Source organism: Hemitrygon akajei, chromosome 27 (assembly GCF_048418815.1).
Source record: "Hemitrygon akajei chromosome 27, sHemAka1.3, whole genome shotgun sequence".
NCBI classification, from domain to species: domain Eukaryota; kingdom Metazoa; phylum Chordata; class Chondrichthyes; order Myliobatiformes; family Dasyatidae; genus Hemitrygon; species Hemitrygon akajei.
This window is the reverse complement of record NC_133150.1, coordinates 1,872,866-1,893,250: the sequence shown is the minus strand read 5'-3', so window position 1 is coordinate 1,893,250 and position 20,385 is coordinate 1,872,866. Positions and strand designations below refer to the sequence as shown.

At 44.5% G+C, this 20,385-nt stretch overlaps 1 protein-coding gene across 1 annotated transcript in view; it reads right to left on the bottom strand.

Annotated features, from left to right (window-relative positions):
- Nucleotides 1–19,984, bottom strand: part of LOC140717083 (synaptonemal complex protein 3-like) — a 209,000-nt gene extending 189,016 nt beyond the window's left edge. Inside the window, exons 1-2 of the mRNA XM_073030264.1 lie at nucleotides 19,925–19,984; nucleotides 17,671–17,819 (exon numbers count right to left, since the gene is read on the bottom strand). Coding sequence (XP_072886365.1) covers nucleotides 17,671–17,803 — 133 coding nt within the window. The 5' untranslated portion in view covers nucleotides 17,804–17,819; nucleotides 19,925–19,984. The remainder of the gene's footprint in view (nucleotides 1–17,670; nucleotides 17,820–19,924) is intronic.
- Between the last annotated feature and the right edge of the window lie 401 nt (nucleotides 19,985–20,385).

Here is a 20,385-nt window from a genome sequence, read left to right as displayed (position 1 = left end):
TTTACCAAAATGTATTATCATACATTTCCCAACACTGTATTCCATTTGCTATTTTTTTGCCCATTCGTCCCATTTGCCTAAGTCCTGCTACAATCGTATTGCTTCCTCAGCTCTACCCACTCCTCATCTATCTTCGTATGATCAGCAAACTTCACCACAAAGCCATCAGTTCCATTATCCAAATCATTGACGAACAATGTTTAAAGTAGCGGACCTTAGGAACACCACTAGTCACTGGCAGCCAACCAGAAAAGGCCCCCTTGATTCCTACTCACTGCCTTCTGCCTGTCAGCCATTCCTCTATCCATGCCAGTATCTTTTCTGTAATGACACAGAAATTTATCTTGTTAAGCAGCCTCTTGTGTGACTCCTTATCAAATGCCTTCTGTAAATCCAAATAAGTGACATCCACCATCTCTTTTGTCCACCCTGCTTGTTACCTCCTCAAAGAACTCTAACAGATTTTATCAGGCAAGATTTCCCTTCACAGAAACCATGCTGACTTTGACTTATTTTATCATTAGACTCCAAGTACCCCAAAACCTCATCCTTAAAAATGGACTCCAACACTTTTCCAACCACTGAGGTTGGGATAACTGGCCTATAATTTACTTTCTTTTGCCTTTCTCCCTTCTTAAAAAGTGGAGTGATATTTGCAATTTTCTAGTCCTCTGGAACCATGCCAGAATCAAGTGATTCTTGAAAGATCATAACCAATGCATCTGCTATCTCTTCAGCATCCTCTTTCAAACCTATGAGTTTGCCTAGCACTTTTTTTCTTTGTAATAGCAAAGGCACCCACTCTTGCTCTCTGACACTCATGGACCTCTGACACTGCTTGTGTCTTCCACGATGAAGTACCCATTAAGTTTATCTGCCATTTCTTTGACCCATTACTACCTCACCAGCAACATTTTCCAGTGGTCCAAAATCCACTCTCACCTCTCTTTTACTCTTTATATAACTGAAAAAACTTTTGGTATCCTGCATTATATTATTGGCCCACTTTGTCCTCGTATTTCATCTTTTCCCTTCTTATTGCTTTTTAGTTGCCTTTTGTTGGATTTTAAAACTTTCCAATCATTCAACTTCCCACTCATTTTTGCTATCTTATATGCCCTTTTCTTGTCTTTTATGTTGTCCTTAACTTCCTTTGTCAGCCACGATTGCTTACTCCTGCTATTTGAGAATTTCATCCTCTGAGACATATCTATCCTATGCCTTGTGAACTATCCTCAGAAACATCAACCATCTCTCCTCTGCCATCATCCCCACCAATACCCCCCTCCAATCCACCTGGGCAAGCTTCTCTATCATGCCTCTGTAATTCCCTTTATTCCATTGCAATACTAATACACCTGACTTATGCTTCTCCCTCTCAAATTGCAATATGAATTGAATCATATTATGTCAATGGATGTTGTATATTTAGATTTTCAGCAGTCCTTTGTCAAGGTGCTACACAAGAGGCTACTTAACAAGAAAAGATCCCGTGGTATTCCAAAAAAGGTAATGGCATGGACAGAAGATTGGTTGACTGGCAGGAGGCAAGATTCGAAATAAAGGTGGCCTTTTCTGTTTGGCTTCTGGTGACAAGTGACATTTCACAAGGATAGGTGTTGCAACCCCTTCTTTTTAGGTTATATGTCAATAATTTGGATGAATAAATTGATGGCTTTGTGGCCAAGTTTTTGGATGATACAAAGATAGATGGAGGGGCAAGTAGTGTTGAGGAAGCAAGGCGTCTGCTGAAGGACTTCGACAGATTGAGTGAATGGGCAAAGAAGTAGCAGATGGAATATAGTGTACAAAGTATATAGTCATGCACATTGGTAGGAAGAATGAAGGTGTGGACTATCTTCTAAATGGGGAGGAAATTCAAAATTCTGAGGTGAAAAGGGACTTGTGCAGGATTCTCTGAAGGTTGTGTATAAGATGATGAGAGGCACTGATCGTGTGGATAGCTTTTTCCCAGGGCTGAAATGGCTAACATGAGAGGGCACAGTTTTAAGGTGCTTGGAAGTAGGTACAGGGGAGATGTCAGGGGTAAATTTTTTTTATGCAGGGAGTGGTGAATGCATGGAATGGGCTGACCGTGATGGTGGTGGAGGCAGATACGATAGGGTCTTCTAAGAGACTCCTGGATAGGTAGATAGAGCTTAGAAAAATAGAGGGCTATGGGTAATGCTCGGTAATTTCTAAAGTAAGGACATGTTCAGCACAATTTTGTGGGCCGAAGAGCCTGTATTGTGCTGTAGACTTTCTGTGTTTCTATGTTAACTTGCAGGTTGAGTTGGCGGTAAGGAAGGCAAATGCACTCATTTTGAAAGGACTAGAACATAAGAGCAAGGATGTAATGCTGAGACTTTATAAGGCATTGGTAAGACTGCAGTTGGGAGTACTGTGAGCAACTTTAAGACCCTTATTAAAGAAAGATGTGCTGACATCGGAGAGGGCCAAGAGGAGTGTGGAAATATACTATACTTGTAATAACAAAATGGCATTTTTGTCTGAAATAAAACGGAACCCGTATTGTACCAGAGTACTTTGCTATTAGTATTCGTGCAACATTATGCCAATGGAACACGAGTCCTTGACAAATTGCAGATCAGCAGAAGCATTACTGGAAGAATGCCAAGTACGCTGATTAAGCAGACGAACAGAACACACCTTCCTTGCACTGAGACATGGATAGCCGTACTTGTGTACAGGTGTCCCCCACTTTACAAAGGTAGAGCATTCCTATGAAACCTTTTTTAAACCAAAATGGCTTAAAGCGAAGAACCATTCATTTATATGGGAAAAATTTTCGTAAAAGCGAAAATCCTCTTTGTAATGTGAAAACAGGTTACAAATGTAGGTCTTTTGTAAAAGCTAAGTGGCGTAAAGTGAACATTCATAAAGCGGGGGGCATCTGTATAAAGGAATGACTATGCTGTAGATTTTTTTGAAGCCATCACTGGTTCTTGTGCTAGTCTTCCCTTGCAGAAGTAAAATAAATGTACTTAAGATTGACCCACTCCGAGTTAATTGTTGTTTGTTATAAGATGAAAAGGTGATCAATAGAACTTGGAGGTACCATTGAGATCGCATGTTTAACTGTTAGGGATCTAGACCAGCAGTTGGATGACCTTCAGTTTGTAAGAGTAAGAAGATCACGAGTCAGAGTTATAGGGAAGTAGTCACCCCTAAGTTGCAGGAGGCAGGTAGCTTGGTGACTAACAGGAGAAGGAATGGGAAGATGAATAGACACTCAGTGCAAAGCACCATTGTGGCCATTCCCACAGTAATACAGATACCCTTTTGGATACTGCTGTGCGGGGATGAACTTCCAGGGGAATGCCATGGAGACCAGATTACTGGCACCAAGCATGGGTCCATGGTGCCAAAGGGAAAGAGGGAGAAGAGGGAAGTGGAAGTGATAGGGGTCTGAATAGTCAGAGGAGCAGACAGGAGATGCTGTGGACATGAACAAGACACCTAGATGGTACGTTGCCTCCCAGATGCCAGGGTCAGGGATGTCTCAGATTGCATCCACAGCATTTTAGAGGGAGAGGGAAAGCAACCTGATGTCTTGGCACATATTGGTACTAATGCTATAGAAAGGAGGAAAAGCAAAGAGAGAGAGCTAGGCAGAAAGCTGAGAAGCAGTAATTTCTGGATTGCTATATGGGTCATACACTAGTGAGGGCAGAAACAGGATGATTTGGCGGATTAACGCATGGCTGAGAAGCTGCTGCAAGGAGTAGGCCATCAGATTCTTGGATCATTGGGATTTCTTCTGGGGATGATATGACATCTACAAAAGGACAGGTTGGACCCGAATCCAACGGGCGTCAATATTCTCGCAGGCAGGTTTGTTAGAACTGTTGGGGAGGGTTTAATATAATTTGGAAGGGGGATGGGAACCAGAGTGAAGTGATAGAACGGATGGTAAAAAAGTAAAGATAGTGTGCAGTCAGACTGTCAGGAAGGGCGGGCAGATGACAGGACATAATTGCAGCCAGCAGAGTGAGTATATATCAGTGCACTAGGGATGCAGAATCAAAAAAGGTAGCAAATATATTACTCAAAGTGTTATATCTCAATGCATGGAGTATAAAAATAAGGTGGAGATCCTGTTGCGCTTCTACAGATTGTCGGGTATGATATTATGGCCATCACTGAATTGTGGCTGAAGGATGGCTGCACTTAGGAGCTGAACATCCAAGGTTACATATTGTATTGGAGAGATAGTAAGGTAGACAGAGGGGGTGGTGTAGTTCAGCTAGTAAAGAATAGCATTAAATCATTAGAAAGATGTGACAGAGGATCAGAAGACATTGAATCCTTGTGGGATGAGCTAAGAAACAGCAAGGGTAAAAGGGCCATGATGGCAGTTATGTACAGGCCTCCAAAAAGTAGCTGGTATATAGACTACAGATTACAACAGGAAATAGAAAAGGTGAGTCAAAAGGGTAATGTTATAATAGTTATGGGAGATTTTAACATGCAAGTAGATTGGGAACATCAAATTGGTAATGGATCTCAAGAGACTGAATTTGTTGAACACCTATGATCTGGCTTTTTAGAGCAGTTTCTTGTTGAGCCTACTAGGAGTTTCTGGAGAATGGATGTTTCTGGAGAATACAGAGCCAGCTATTCTATGATGAAAGAGGACAATCCCATTCTCCAAGCTCTAGTAAGGAATAATATTTGTGTAACTGGGATAGGGGTCAGTCTGTTAATGTCCCAAAATCAAACGTAGTGGAGGTTAGCAAAGGAGACGAGGATTTATATCCTACTTTCTACAGATCTGCCTGTAAACTTACATGTAAAATGCACGCTACTATTACCTACACTCCTGAGGGTTTTAATGCATGTATATCAGAGTGCCACTGTGTACTATACTATTTCAGTAGTAGTCAGCCTATTTTGTATGTGGAAGTTTTTCACTACACTCGGGAGTCTGGAATATTTTTACGAGAATGCCTTGAAAGCCTCTGTTGATTTTTCTAGATTCTGTTTAGACCTACAGTTTGGTAAGTGGCACTGTTATCTTCACAGTATGGCAATTTATGACTCAGCTGGCAATCAGTATGTGTCAGAAATTGGACCCCTATATCGTTAAAGATTTTGTGCTATATACTTATGAAATACATGTGAATGACTCTGGTGTTGTGGCATCAGTGTGACTTTTCCATGAGGTTCAGTGGATGACAGAAGATCAGGAGAACAGGGAACACCACCTAACTCTAGTGGTTTCCAAAGGTAAGGTAGCATAGGACTTGCACCGATGGTCCAGTGTCTGTGAGGACTGCCACCTCAGGAGGTCCTGGAAACAACAAAATGGAGTCTGTGGTGATTGGAAGGAGGTAAGGACTTTCTTTTATTGCTCCCTAGAACATTAGAAGCAGAGGCAACCTTTGAACAGGAAGTTGTAGGAAAGTTGTTGTTCAGTACCGATGTGGAACCTTTACTCTTCAAAGTCGCACCGCAACTTTGGGCCCTCCTACCAAATGAAATAGGTAAAATGCTCACAGCTGAGTCACAAAAAGTGACCATCAACCCAACTGCTCCACTGCCCTGCAGGGCACAATACCCTCTTTCCCTGGAGGCTGAAGGTAGTATTGGTAGATCGTATAAATCAAACATGGTATGCCACTGGTTTAATGCAAGCTATAAATCAACTTTGTGAACAACGTATGATGTGTATTTTACAAAATCCAGAGAAACTAATTAAGATCAGAATCAGAATCAGGTTTATTATCATCAGCATCTGATGTGAAATTTGTTAACTTAGCAGCAGTAGTTCAATGCAATACATAATCTAACAGAGAGAGAAAAATAATAAATAAAATAAAGCATAATAAATAAGTAAATCAATTACGTATATTGATTAGATTATTTATTTAAAATGTGCGAAAACAGAAATACTGTATATTTTAAAAAAAAGGTGAGGTAGTGTCCAAAGCTTCAAAGTCCATTTAGGAATCAGATGGCAGAGGGGAAGAAGCTGTTCCTGAATGGCCGAGTGTGTGCCTTCAGACTTCTGTACCTCCTATTTGATGGTAACAGTGAGAAAAGTGCATGCCCTGGGTGCTGGAGGTCTTTAATAATGGATACTGCCTTTCTGAGACACCACTTCCTAAAGATACTTTGTAGGCTAGTACCCAAGATGGAGCTGACTAAATTTACAACCTTCTGCAGCTTCTTTCGGTCCTGTGCAGTAGTCCCTTCATACCAAACAATGATGCAGCCTGTCAGAATGCTCTCCACAATACATCTATACTTAGTTTTTAAGCGTATTTGTTGACATGCCAAATCGCTTCAAATAAAGTATAAAGTATACTAATAAAGTATACTAATAAAGTATACAAATAAAGTATAGCCGCTGTCTTGCCTTCTTTATGACTACATCAGTATGCTGGTACCAGGTTAGATTCTCAGAGGTCTTGACACCGAAGAACTTGAAGATACTCACTCTCTCTACTTCTGATCCTTATATGAGGATCCTTCATCTTACCCTTCCTGAAGTCCACAATCAGCTCTATTGTCTTACTGACGTTGAGTGCCAGGTTATTGCTGCAGCACCATTCTACTAGTTGGCATATCTCACTCCTGTATGCCCTCTCATCACCACCTGAGATCCTACCAACAATGGCTGTACCGTCAGCAAATTTGTAGATGGTGTTTGAGCTATGCCTAGTCACACAGTCATGTGTATTGTATACAGAGAGTAGAGCAGTAGGCTAAGCGCTCACCCGAGATGCACCAGTGATCAATCATCACCGAAGAGGATATGTTATCACCAATCCGCACAGACTGTGGTCTTCCGGTTAGGAAGTCGAGGATCCAATTACAGAGGGAAGTACAGAGGCCCAGGTTCTGCAACTTCCCAATTAGGATTGTGGGAATAATGGTATTAAATGCTGAGCTATAGTTGATTAACAGCATCCTGGCCTAGGTGTCTAGGTGGTCTAAAGCCGTGTGAAGAGCCATGGAGATTGTGTAAACTAATGAAGATACACCACCCTCTGTGGTGGAGAGGATATTAAGGAAAGGAATGGGTGCTTGAAGTAGATATCTGAAAAGGGAATTTTGGGTTGGGCTTTGAAACTGCATCATTACTTTATATGATATATATGCATATTTCAGTTACTGTAATTGGTGAAAGTGTTGTCATGAAATGACAAAGAGAATGTGGAAATGTACTTATAGTAACAAAATGACATTTCCGTCTATAACAAAATGGAACTTTGTATTGTCCCAGAGCGCTTTGCTAATAGTGTTTGTGCAATATTATGCTGATGGAACCCAAGTCCTTGACAAACAGCAGATGTTTTATGGAAGAATGCCAAGTACACTGGTTAAGCAGATGAATAGAATGCACCCTGTCCTTGAACCGAAGTGTGGATAGCCGTATTTGTGTATAAATCAGTGCTATGCTGTCTGTTTTTTGAAGACATCACCGGCTTTTGTGCAGTGCTATTCTCCCCTTGATGAAAAAAATTGTTTAGACAGAGTGTGAATCTATGGAATTCATTGCTACAAACAGCTGTGCAAGTCATTGGGTATGGTCTTGGCCTGAAACGTCAACTGCACTCATTTCCATTGATGCTGACTGGCCTGCAGAGTTCCCCTAGCATTTTGTGTGTGTTGTTAAGGCGGGGTTTGATAAGTTCTTGATTATTCAGGGTGTCAAATGTTTTGGGGAGAAGGCAGGAGAATGGGGTTGAGAGGGATAATAAATCAGCCATGATGCGGTTACAGAGTCAACTTGATGGGCTGAATGGCCCAAATCTGCTCTTGTGACTTACGGTCTTTTTATTACACTGAAACTGGTTGAATATAGGTGTTCCAGTTTGACATAACAAATTAAAAATTTTATTCAACTCAAAAGATTTTAAGTTTGAATTTTTGTATTTCTATTTCTTCTATCACTTCCTCTTATAGTTCAATTTTACAGACATGGCTAGAGCATCTTCTCTTAGGTACAGAAGCAATGTGGTTATTTTCTTATTTGCTATCTAGTGAAAACATATACCTGATGTTGAGCACATTTGCTTATTCCGCCATTTGATTTCCTGGTGGCCACCCATTTTAATTCAGCTTCCCATTCCCATTTTGACAGACTCTTCTCCAAGCATGATGAGACCAAACTCAGATTGGAGGAGCAACACCTCATATTTCATCTGGGTAGCCTCTAAACAAATGGTATGAATATCAATTTCTCCAACTTCCGGTAATTTTATCCCCCCTCCTCCTCTTCATTCCACACACTTTCTGGTTCCTCTATCATCCCTTCTGTTCTCCTCACTTGCCAATCACTTCCCTCTTGTGTCACTCCTTCTTCCCTTTCTCCCCCACAGTCCACTCTCCTCCCTCATCAGATTCTTTATTCAGCTCTTTATCTCATCCACCTATCACCTCCCACCCCTCCTCACCCACCTACCATCCCCCTCACTTGGTCTCACCTATCACCTCTCAGCTTTCTCTGCTCCTCCCATCACCTTCTTATTCTGACATCTTCCCTCTTCCTTTCCAGTCCTGATGAAGGGTCTCAGCCTGAAATGTTGGCAATTAATTTCCATAGATGGTGTCTGACCTACTGAGTTCCTCCAGCATTTTGCGTATGCTGCTCTATCTCTATTTTTTAAATTGAAAGCAACATACAAGTATGTATTTGCCATTCTAGTTTTGCAGACTGCAGTTTCTTAAAAACATATTCTAGCCATTAAACTCCCCTCATCACCAGCTCCAAGCCATACACCATTCTGATGTGGAATTATATTGCTGTCATTCAATCCTGGAGCTCCTTCCATTACAGCAGTTTTGGTATACACTAGTGCCAAGGGGAGTGCCAGTTCAATATTAAAACCCAGTTTGTCAAGTGCACAAGTGCAATGAAAAACTTACTTGCAGCAGCATCACAGGCACATTGTATCACATTCACAAGAAAAACCAAAATTACACACAATATTTATAAGAAAGAACACCATCAGAACAAACAAAAGCCCATCTTAGCACTAAGGGCAAAGAAGGCAATTCTGCCATGGAAAGACCCAAGACCAGCTGCAAGAGGAGGAAAGTTGGTCATGGGACTAGCAACTTCATCCTGTAAAAACCCAGAGTTACAGAAACACCAAAGCAGAAGCTCCAGAGAACTCATCTCTGGGAAAGGAAGCATGTTTGAAGATGGGCTGCAACTGGGGACAACTGGCACAGAACAGAGAACCCTGGTGAGCTGCTATGGGCAGCCTATGCCCCAGTATGATGGACAAGCAATTAAATGCTAGCTCAGCCTGCAAGACCCACAACCCTCAGATGAACAAAGTAAAAGCCGATAAAACAAATGATGTTGGATCACTGAATAAATAACAGAATTAGGTATGCTCCACAGCATGGAAAAAAATCACACCAGCTCCGACTATTTAATTCTTAGATTAGTCTGTGTAATTGATAATTCCTTTTCAGTTTAGCAGTTAGATATCTGCTTGTATTCCAAGTAGTTCTTATATGCATAAAGCAGCTTAATATTCCTCGAGTTGTACAAGGTATAATTCTGTGCTTATTGCTGGGTCACATTTGGTATATACCCTCTGTACGTGACCGCAGAGGTGCGTGCGCTGCTGAGGTCCTGCGACTCCACCTTCAGAGCAAGCAACAAGGCAGCTCTAACAACAGCAACGGCCAAACTGTCCCAAGCCATCAGAGGGGCAAAGTGTGCACATGCCCGGCTAATCCACAGTCACTTCCAGGACAGTGGCCACATGCGGTACATGTGGACGTGCATCCAGGACATCAATTACAAGATAACATCACCTGATTCTGCAGGTGATGCCTCCATCCCAAATGCGCTGAATAACTTCTACACCCGGTTTGAGGTGGAAAATGACGTGGTGGCGAGGAAGTCCACCCCTCCTACAAATGACCAGGTGCTGTGTCTCTCCATGGCCGACGTGAGAAGAACCCTGTGCAGGGTCAACCCATAGAAGGCTGCTGGACCAGACAATATCCCTTGGTAGAGTGCTCAGAGGATGTGCAGACCAACTAGCAGATGTTCTCACTGACATCTTCAACATCTCCCTGAACAGCACCACCATTCCAACGTGCTTCAAGGCCGCCACCATCGTCTCCGTGCTGAAGAAGTCTTCAGTGTCCTGCCTAAATGACTACTGTCCCATTGCACTTACATCCATCATCATGAAGTGTTTCAAGAGGCTTGTCATGAGGCATATCAAGATGCTGCTGCCCCCCCCCCCACTGGACCCCCTGCAGTTTGCATACCGTCCCAACCGCTCAACAGATGAACCCATTGCCACCACCTTCCACCTGGCCCTAACCCACCTGGACAAAAAAGACACATACGTTCGGATGCTGTTCATAGACTTCAGTTCAGCATTCAACACAATCATCCCTCAGAAAATGATTGGAAAGCTGAGCCTACTGAGCCTGAACATCTCCCTCTGCAACTGGATACTAGACTTCCTGACTGGGAGACCTCAGTCAGTCCGGATCGGGAGCAGCATCTCCAACACCATCACACTGAGCACAGGGGCTCCCCAGGGTTGCGTGCTCAGTCCACTGCTGTTCACTCTGCTGACTCACGACTGTACTGCAACACACAGCTCCACTGGCACACTGCTAGTGTCTTCCACAGTGAAGACCTATGCAAAGTCCCCATTATGTTCATCTGCCATTTCTTTTTTCCCCATTCTGACCTCACCAGCATCATTTCCCAGTGATCCAATATCAATTCTCACTTCCCTTTTACTCTATATAACTGAAAAAAAAACTTTTACTATCCTGCTTTATAATACTGGCTAGTTTTCCCTCATATTTTACTTTTTGCTTTCTTATAGCTTTTATGTTGCCGGCTGTTGAATTGTAAAACTCCCCCAATCATCCAACTTCCCACTCACTTTTGTTACCTTATATGTCCTTTTCTTGGCTTTTATGCAGTCCTCAACTTTCCTTGTCAGCCATGGTTGCCTACGCCTATCATTTGAGAACTTCTGTGGGACATTTTCATCTTGTGCCTTGTGAACTATTCCCAGAAACATCAGCCGCCTCTGCTCTGCCCTCATCCCTACCAGTATCCTCCTCCAATCCACCTGGGCAAGCTCCTCTCTCATGACAACGTTTCGCGTCATCTCTTGACCATAATGTCCCCCTTCTCTTTCCACGCGGCATAATTAGGCTGACCATATTTTTTTACCCTAATGCTGGATAGAAGATACGAAGCAGTAACACCAAAGCCTCCAGGACGCTGATTATTCTTGACAATGTGGTTGGCGCTCTCCTAAGTGGACGTAATATAGTCACCACTGTCCTTTGACTGCAGCAAAGGGTTTGATGGGTATCTCGAAGTACGTCATTACAGTAAGATTTAATGATCTCTTATTGATGGGTGGCAGTTAGATCTGTCCCAATCCTGCACGTTGGTGATATGTGAGCTCTCGAAATAGAGCTGCCCTGCCCTGCCTTTTTGCTCTGCTTGATGTCCCTGCTGAGACTGGCCGTGCACATGCGTCATGGTGTCGCGAACCAATTTCTATGATGGTGGATCGGCTCTCGGATGAAAGCGGGGTTGCTGATTTTGGCGAATGAGCAATTTTATACAAATATATAACCCTGAACTTTGCCTGTATTCCGTAAGTTAGTGCATTTTAAGCTGATTTAGCCAAAAAAAAAAGTGCCACTGTAATGCACCATTTGCACCAATTGGAGGTCACAAACAGACAGACCATGAGACTTTTAGTAGTATATAGATTAAATTAAAAAGTACAAAAAATAAAAGAAAGAACTGAGGTAGCATGCATGGGTTCATTGTCCGTTCAGAAATCTGATGGCGGAGAGGAAGAAGCTGTTCCTGAAACATTGAGTGTGTGTCTTCAGGCTCCTTAACCCCCTCCTTGATGGTATCAATGAGAAGAGGGCATGTCCTGGGTGATTAATGATGGATGAGATTGCCTTTTTGCAGTTTCACCTACTTGATGCTGGGGAAGCCAGTCCTCACGATGGGCCTGGCTGAAATTGCGTCCACTGCAGCTTTTTCCATATCTATGCAGTGGGCTCTCCAGACTAGATGTTGAGAACAGAAGGCCATGGAAGAAAGAAAAGGGAGGGGGAGCACCAGAGGAAGGCGACAGGAAGACAAGGAGGTAAGGTGAGAGAGAGAAAAGGAGATGGGGAATGGTGAAGGGGGCAGGGCAGGGCAATACCAGAAGTTAGAGAAATCGGTCTTCACACCATCAGGTTGGAGGTTAACCAGACGGAATGTAAGGTGTTATTCCTTCAACCTGAGTGTCAATTCGCAACAGTAGAGGAGGCCATGGACAGACATATCGGAATGGGAATGGGAAGTGGAATTAAAATGCATGACAACTGAGAGAATCACTTTTTCTGGCAGATGGAGCATAGGTGTTTGGTGAAGCAGTCTCCCAACCTATGTTGGGTCTCACCGCTATATAAGAGGCCACACCAGGAGCACCGGACACAGTATATGACCCCAACAGACTCCTTGGTGAAGTGTCACCTTGCCTGGCAGGACTGTTTGAGGGCCCGAATGGTAGTGAGGGAGGTGGCGTAGGGGCAGGTGTAGCACTTGTTCCGCTTGCAAGGATAAGTGCCAGGAGGGAGATCAGTGGGGAGGGATGAATGGACAAGGGAGTCACGGAGGGAGCAATCCCTGTGGAAAGCAGAAAGTTGGGGGGGGGGGGGAGGAGGGAATGATGTGGTTGGTGATGGAATCCCATTGGAGATGGTAGAAATTGCATAGAATTATGTGCTGAACGTGGTGGCTGGTGGGGTAGTAGGTGAGGACAAAGAACCCTATCCTTTGTAGGGTGGTGGGAGGATGGGGTGAGAGCAGATGAGCATGAAATGGAAGAGATGTGGTTGAGGGCAGCATACAAGCCTGTTTGTTCGAGTAGACCCTTTGTTTCAGCTTGTTCCTGGCCCACTGAACTCATATCTGCATACCTCAACTCTGTTTTATCCCCCTTATTTCAGTCCCTTCCTACCTACATCCCTGACACTTCACATGCTCTGGATCTTTTCAATGATTTTAAATTCCTTGGCCTCATCATCTTATTTTTACTAGGGATGTCCAGTCTCTATCCTCCACCCCCACCAGGAAGGTCTCAAAGTGTTCCAATTCTTTCTGATCCAGATCCAACGAGTTCCCTTCCACCACCACTCTCCTCCGTCTTGCAGAACTTGTTCTCACTCTTAATAATTTCTCCTTTGGCTCCTCCCACTTCCTTCAACTAAAGGGTGTAGTCACAGGCAGTCACATGGGTCCCAGCGGTGCCACCTTTAAAGGTGTTAAAGGTTACAAGGAAAAGGCAGGAGAATGCAGTTGAGAGGGATAATAAATCAGCCATGATGGATTGGTGGAGCAGACTCGAGGGACCAAATGGCCTAATTCTGCTCCTATGTCTTATGGTCTTCTTTGCTTGACTCAATAGTGCAAACACAACAATCAGAGCCTAGTAGGCTTAGTGGGCATCACAATTTTCCCATCTACACGCTCGAGTGCCCTCTACAGTATTCAGCGATCAGATTACTATTGTTTGGATTGCTGTGCAATGTATCATATGCTTATCACACAAATTAAACCATCTGTAAGATCAAGGAAGAAGAGGACTAGCGGCAGGATGAAGACAGATACCAAAACAACTATGAAGAATTTGACAAGGAACTTTCTCTGAAGAGCAAAGTTCACTTAGTCCACACCTTCAAGGTGCTGCATGTCAACATCTCTGAAGAACTATCCTAGACCCAACTTATTGATTGAATAATAAAGGTATGGCAGCAGCTATATTTCACATGGAGCTTGAGAATTGGTATGTCACCAAAATTCACGCAAATTTCTGCAGATGTACTTTGGAGAGCATTCCAACCGGTTGCATCACTGTCTGGTATGGAGGGGCCACTGCACATGATCAGAAAAAGCTGCATTAAGTCGCAACTCAGCCAGCTTCGTCATGGGCGCCAGCCTCCCCAGTATCAAATACATCTTCAAAAGGAGATGTTTCAAAAAGGTGGCATCCATTGTTAAGGAACCCCACCACCCAGGACATGCCCACTTTTATTGCTACCAATAAGGAGGTATATACAAGAGCCTGAAGACACACACTCAACATTTTAAGAAGAGCTTCTCCCCACTGCCATTAGATTTCTGGGTGGGTGGGATAGATGGGAAAATGGCTTACTTTTCTGTTGTTGTCTTGTGTTGTTATTGATGTCGTTGCTGCTTATGTTGTTCTGCTGAACATTGTGACTATGCTGTGTTGACACTAATGTGTGGCAAAACTTGCGGTCTGCCCCCAGTACATCCTTGGGTGACTTACTTGTTAACACAAATATCTCATTTTACTGTATGTTTCAATGTACGTGTGATAAACGTGTTAAATGGTTATAAATCTGAATGTGAAATTGCACCAGACAACCAAACCAATCCAACAAAATCCATGTAGGATGGCTTTAGACTTCTGCTGTCTGGTGAACCCAAACTGAAGGACACAACCTAATACAGTCAACTCTAGAGATCTGGAGTACAGCTAGAAACTAACTTACTTCTGTAACAATAATGTAAATACTGCAGGTCTGGAGGTGATGTAGCGTGGTCTCCATGTTGAATTGGGTGCTGACCCTTCCTGTTGGTGGCACTCTCCAGTGTTCGATTGGTAGAAGACATGTTGGATTGTATGTGTACGTACTGCTGAGAACTGCCCTTGTGCTGTGTATAACTGTTTGTACTGTACTTTGCATCTTGGCTTCAGAGGAACTCTGTTTTGTTTGGCTGTATTCATAGGTATTCAAGCATGATTGAATAATTATTAAAGTTAAACCTGAAATAGATAGGTTTTATGTTCCTTGAAGCATTTTGGTTACTGTAAGGTCACAGTGAAATGTAGAGAATACTTCAATGCTACATTGCTTTGTGCAGATACTGCATTCCAAAATTCAAGCTGCATCTATCTTGAGATTTAGAAAGTAAGAGGAATAATTAATACATTTCTAAATCCATAGTCTTTCACAATCTCATAAATTCCAAACAGTTTCCCATCTATCACGTACATTGATAATGTATTTACTGTTGAGAAATGAAACATCTTTAAGAAAAAGGCCAAAATAAACAAGATAATTAATTAGGTGCCGCCCGGCACGTAAATGTCGGCCTAAATCAGAGGCTATTGTGGATTTCACTTGCTCTACGCAATCGTTACCTTTAGGGTAACTTTGGTCTGTGTCTTTGCTATTGCTTAGCTCACGCTTGGGCTCCGTGATGGTACCGATGCATTTTTTTTTGCTAGTGGGGGAGGGGGGATTTTTGCTTGCTGTCACTTACACGCGGGGGGAGCTGGGGGGACTTCAGGGTTCTCACGTTTAACTATTCTTCATTCATTGCGGCACTTCTCTGTTTTCATGGATGTTTGCAAAGAAAAAGCATTTCAGGATGTGTATTGTATACATTTCTCTGACATTAAATTTGACCTTTGAAACTTTGATTTTATCGAATTACCACGCGTACACTGTTATAAGTATTGTCTTGTAATTTTTGATGTCTTAGATGAATCGAAGCATATCCCACCAGATAACAAAAGCCGATACCATGGTGCGTATTTTGTTGCAAGTTTCAAGGTACCAGAGCAAGTTGTATCTGACAACGGCCCTCATTTTGTGGGTGAGATTAATACCCAATTAATGCCAGGCTCTGGGGATTAAACAGACATTCCATTGCCCCTGCAGGCTGCCGGCCTGATTGAAAGGGCTAATGGGACGCTGAAAAACAAATTATCTAAATTAGGATAAGAAACCAGTCAAAACTGGCTCAAAGTGCTACTGATTATCTTATTCCAGATGAGAACTCATTATCAGACCAAACATGGTCTGTTGGTAGCTGAAATAATATATGGCAGACTGTTAAGAACCCCCTTGCCAACCCCAAAAATTACCTGAGATGGACCTGAATCAAATGTTGAATGAAATTATAGGGTATATCCTGGTGAAGAATTGAGGATATTAAAAAAAATCATTTTGAACCGATGTAACCTCTGGCTAAAAGAATAATTGGTACTGAATAGGAATTTTTGAACTGAAGTAAACTCTGTCTTCAGCAGTCAGCTAAAACAGGCTTTTACTAGTTCTCCCCGGCTTACAGAGAGACATTGAGAGTTTAATAACATTGTACATTGTACCCTCGTTAAGAGTAGGGGAGGAGGGCTCACCAATAAGGACAGGAAGGAACATCCATCTGTAATTAAGTCAGGACCTAGCAAAGGGAATAACTGATAAGGACTGGACAGCACGCCATCTGTAATTAAGCCTTGACTTAGTGGACTCTCTTAACCTGTAACTAAATTTCCACCAACAGACTTGGTGGGCATATCAGTTCAAATAACATCTTGCAACAGTAATGTATGGGGCTTACTATGTATAAATATACGGCTGCAACCGGAGAGATGGGCCCACTTGTCGGATGGTGGCAGTACTTACGTGCCTTCCCTCTGACAACTGGGTCTCAAACTCCTGCAGGAGGGTGCGCAATAAACTCTGGTAACTATAAGAAGCTGGTCTCCCGAGTTTTATTTAGATTCGACTTTTAACACTGGCACTACTCAAATCTCTCCAGGTCTTGCATTTGCAAGTAAAGAAGGCCCACCGAGAAGAAGAGGAACTGGAGAGTGAACAGAGTTCACCCAAGAGATTTTGTTCTCGTAAAGAACCATCTTAGAAAGAAGCTTGAGCCTCACTGGAAAGGACCCCACCAAGTGTTACTGACCACTCCAACAGCAATCACATGACAAGGACTTCGAAATCTAGGACAGTGGTCCCCAACCTCCTGCAAAGCATGCAGGGGTGCAGCAGTAGCAGGAATGCAGCCAGCACATCTTTAAGAAAAAAGCCAAAATAAACAAGCTAATTAATTAGGTGCCGCCCGGCACATAAATGTCGGCCCAGATCAGAGGCGATTGCCAATTTCACTTGCTCTATGCAATCGGCAATCACCTCAAATCTGGGCCAATATTTACGTGCTGGACTGCACCTAATTAATTAGCTTGTTTATTTCGGCTTTTTTCTTAAAGATGTCCTGGGTGCGTTCCTGCTACCGTTGCACCCCTGCATGCTTCGCGGCCCGGAGGTTAGGGACCATTGATCTAAGACACATCAAACGTGTGCATTCATGACTAAGCTAGTATTGTATATACTTATAAACTTAAGCTCTTGTATTGTAGTAACCAAGACAAACACCTTCTTGTTGTTTTGCTATAGTTATGCTGGGAAAACTAACTCATCTGCCTGCTGGGTGTGTACAGCGATTCCTCCCCACAGGAAGATAGGGGTTCCCCTAATAGCCATAATAGGTGTTAATCAGCCTTACTATTTGGGGAAAGTAACCGTTTTTGGTCCTGGCATGAATGCTATGTAGCTTCTTCCTTGACGCGAATGAAACAGAGGATGAGCGGTGTAGGTAGGATGCCTTGTGAGATTGCTGCAAGATCATACATTAATTCTAAGACACTCTGCATGTTCATAGAATCCATTGTGTTGACAGAAGGCTGGCCTATCACATTCATACACAAGAACTACCAGAATTTTGGATTTTACAGGTTAGTTCATGCAAGTTCATTCATGTTAGTTCATGAAAATAGCAAACACAATTAAAAGGTACCTTACCTAGTTTATCATCCTCATAACTGCAACCCAATTTTTTCTCATTTTCCTCACTGAAATCATACAATGGATCATAGGTTGTTTTCTCCTTCTGGTTTTTAGCACAATTTCTGCGTCCTGTTGTTTTATGAGCCATATTCTCCCCAAATAATCTAGAATAAGTAAATATTGTTTATTAGTAAATATTTATATATTTATTATTTCATAATAAATGGAGAAAAAACTCAAAACTATTGACGTGATGCTAAAATTGGAACCAAGAGCCAACATATATCAACAGTCTATTGGGGGTGGGGGGAGGAGGAGGAGAGGCTAGGGGAGGAGGTTGGAGGCAGAGGGGGGTGTTGGGGAAGAGGGGGTGGGAGAAGAGAGATGATGGGAGGAGTTGGGGTTGTGAAATAGAGTGAAGTGGGGGAGAAGGGTTCGGGGAGAGGGGTGGAGGGTGAGGGAGAGGGGTGGAGGGGGAAGTGGGTGAGGGCGGAGGGCTAGTAGGGGAGGGAAGAGGGGGGACGGGGGGAGAGAGATAGAGTGAGAGGGAGAAACTTCACTCCCAACAGCTCAACACACTGACACCTCACATTCCCCCCGACACCTCAGCCTCGTTCCAACACCTCACCCTTGCCATCTCACCCCATCACCTCACCCTCCCCCAGACAACTCACACCACGATGTCTCACGCTCCATCACCTCACCTGACACCTCAGCCTCCCCTCCGACACCTCACACCCTGAGGCCTCACCCCACCCCAACGACACCTCACCCTCCCAGACTCCTCAACCCCACTCCAACACCTCACACCACCTCTGGCACTTCACTCTCCAACACCTCATTCCTCCAACATCTCTCCCTCTTGACACCTCGTCCCATCTCCTACAACTCACACCGTCATTTCACACCCTGACACCTCACAACCCAACACGTCTCCCCCCAAAACTTCACTCTCCCACTGACATCACATCTCCACTCCAACAACTCACCCTCCGACATCTCACTCTCCACACCTGCCACCTCACCTCCAACACCTCACACCCCCTACACCTCTCCACCTGACACCTCACCTCTCCGACATCTCACTCTCCACTCCTGACACCTCTCTATCCCTTCCGTAACCTGACCCCCTATGACACCTCACCCTGCCAGACTCCTTACCCCTATTCCGACACCTCACAACCCCTCCAGCACCTCACCCTCCACTCCAACAGCTTACACACTCCCGACACATCACACCCACCCAACACCTCAGCGCCCTGACACCTCACCCTCACTCCAACGCTTCACCCCACCTACTACACCTCACACACCAACACTTCACTCCCAATATCTCACTGCCCTAACACCTCAACCACCCTCCGACTCCTCGCTTCCCGACACCTCACACTCTGCCCCCCCGATTCCTCACCCCAACTCCAACAGCTCACACCCTCTCCAGCACCTCACCCTCCTAGTCACCTCATCTTCCGATTCCTAACACCCCAACACCTCACACTCTCCCAACACCTCATCCACTGACACCTTATATTCTGTGCAACCTCACCTCTCCACTCTGACACCTCATATCCACACCTCAACCCTCCTACACCCCTCCTCTCCAACTCCTTGCCCTCCAACACATCACACCCCCAACACCTCATCTCTCCGATACCCCTCCACTCCGACACCTCACCCTTCCAATATATCACACCCAACCCCTCAACCCTCCAACACCCCTCCTCTCCAACACATCACACCCCAACACGTTTCCATCCCAACTCAACTCTACACCTCACCTCCCTGAGCCTCTCCCACCAACACTGCTTCCTCGCCCCCCCACATCACCCGACAGCTCACCCACCTCCTACACCTCAACACTTCACTGTCACCTCACACTCCCCCAATACATCACCCTCGCTCCAACGCCTCGCCCTACCTCCTACACCTCAGATACCAACCTTTACCCCATACCTCTCCACCCGACACCTCACCATCCCTCCGACGCCTCACACCACCTCCTACATCACACTGCGACACCTCACCCTCCTCTCCAATACCTCATACCCCGATACCTCATACTCACCCCGACACCTCAAACCTCCCCCGACTCCTCACTCACCCCCAATACCTCACTCATCCCCGATACCCCACACACCGACACCACTCCGACAACTCACACTCCCCCCCCCCGACACCTCACCCTTCCGCCGACACCATAGCCCACTCCCCTCGACCACACCTCACTTTTACCCTCTGTCCAAAGCCCCCCGCCCCCGCTTCATCTCACCTCACCTCACCTGCCGACACGACACGGCTTCGATACGCACCGGACCCGTCGCCCGACGCCTGTCGGATTTAGGCGGGAAGTCTCCGTTTGGGCGGCGCCTTCGGGGCTCCTACGCAAAGCCCGTGGCGCGCAGGCGTGGCCGTGGCAGCTGGCATCCAATCCGCACGCTGCGTCCCCCCACGTGATCTACATAGCCCGCCATTGCTGCAAGCCGTCGCCCAGTCTCTGATCGTTTCGGATGGTGTCCGGTTCCTCCCCAGTTGATAGCTGAGTCTCCGCTGGTCAGTGAGCCAGTAGGGTTGGTCGGTACCATCTGAGGGGAATGTTCTCAAAGTGATTTTTGGCAAGGTATACATCTCTAGAGTTAGAAAATATGTGATAGCATTGCACCAGTGGTAGCTTTATGTGCGCTATCATGCATTTTATAACACTACCCGAAAATAAGCATTTCTGAGAAGTGG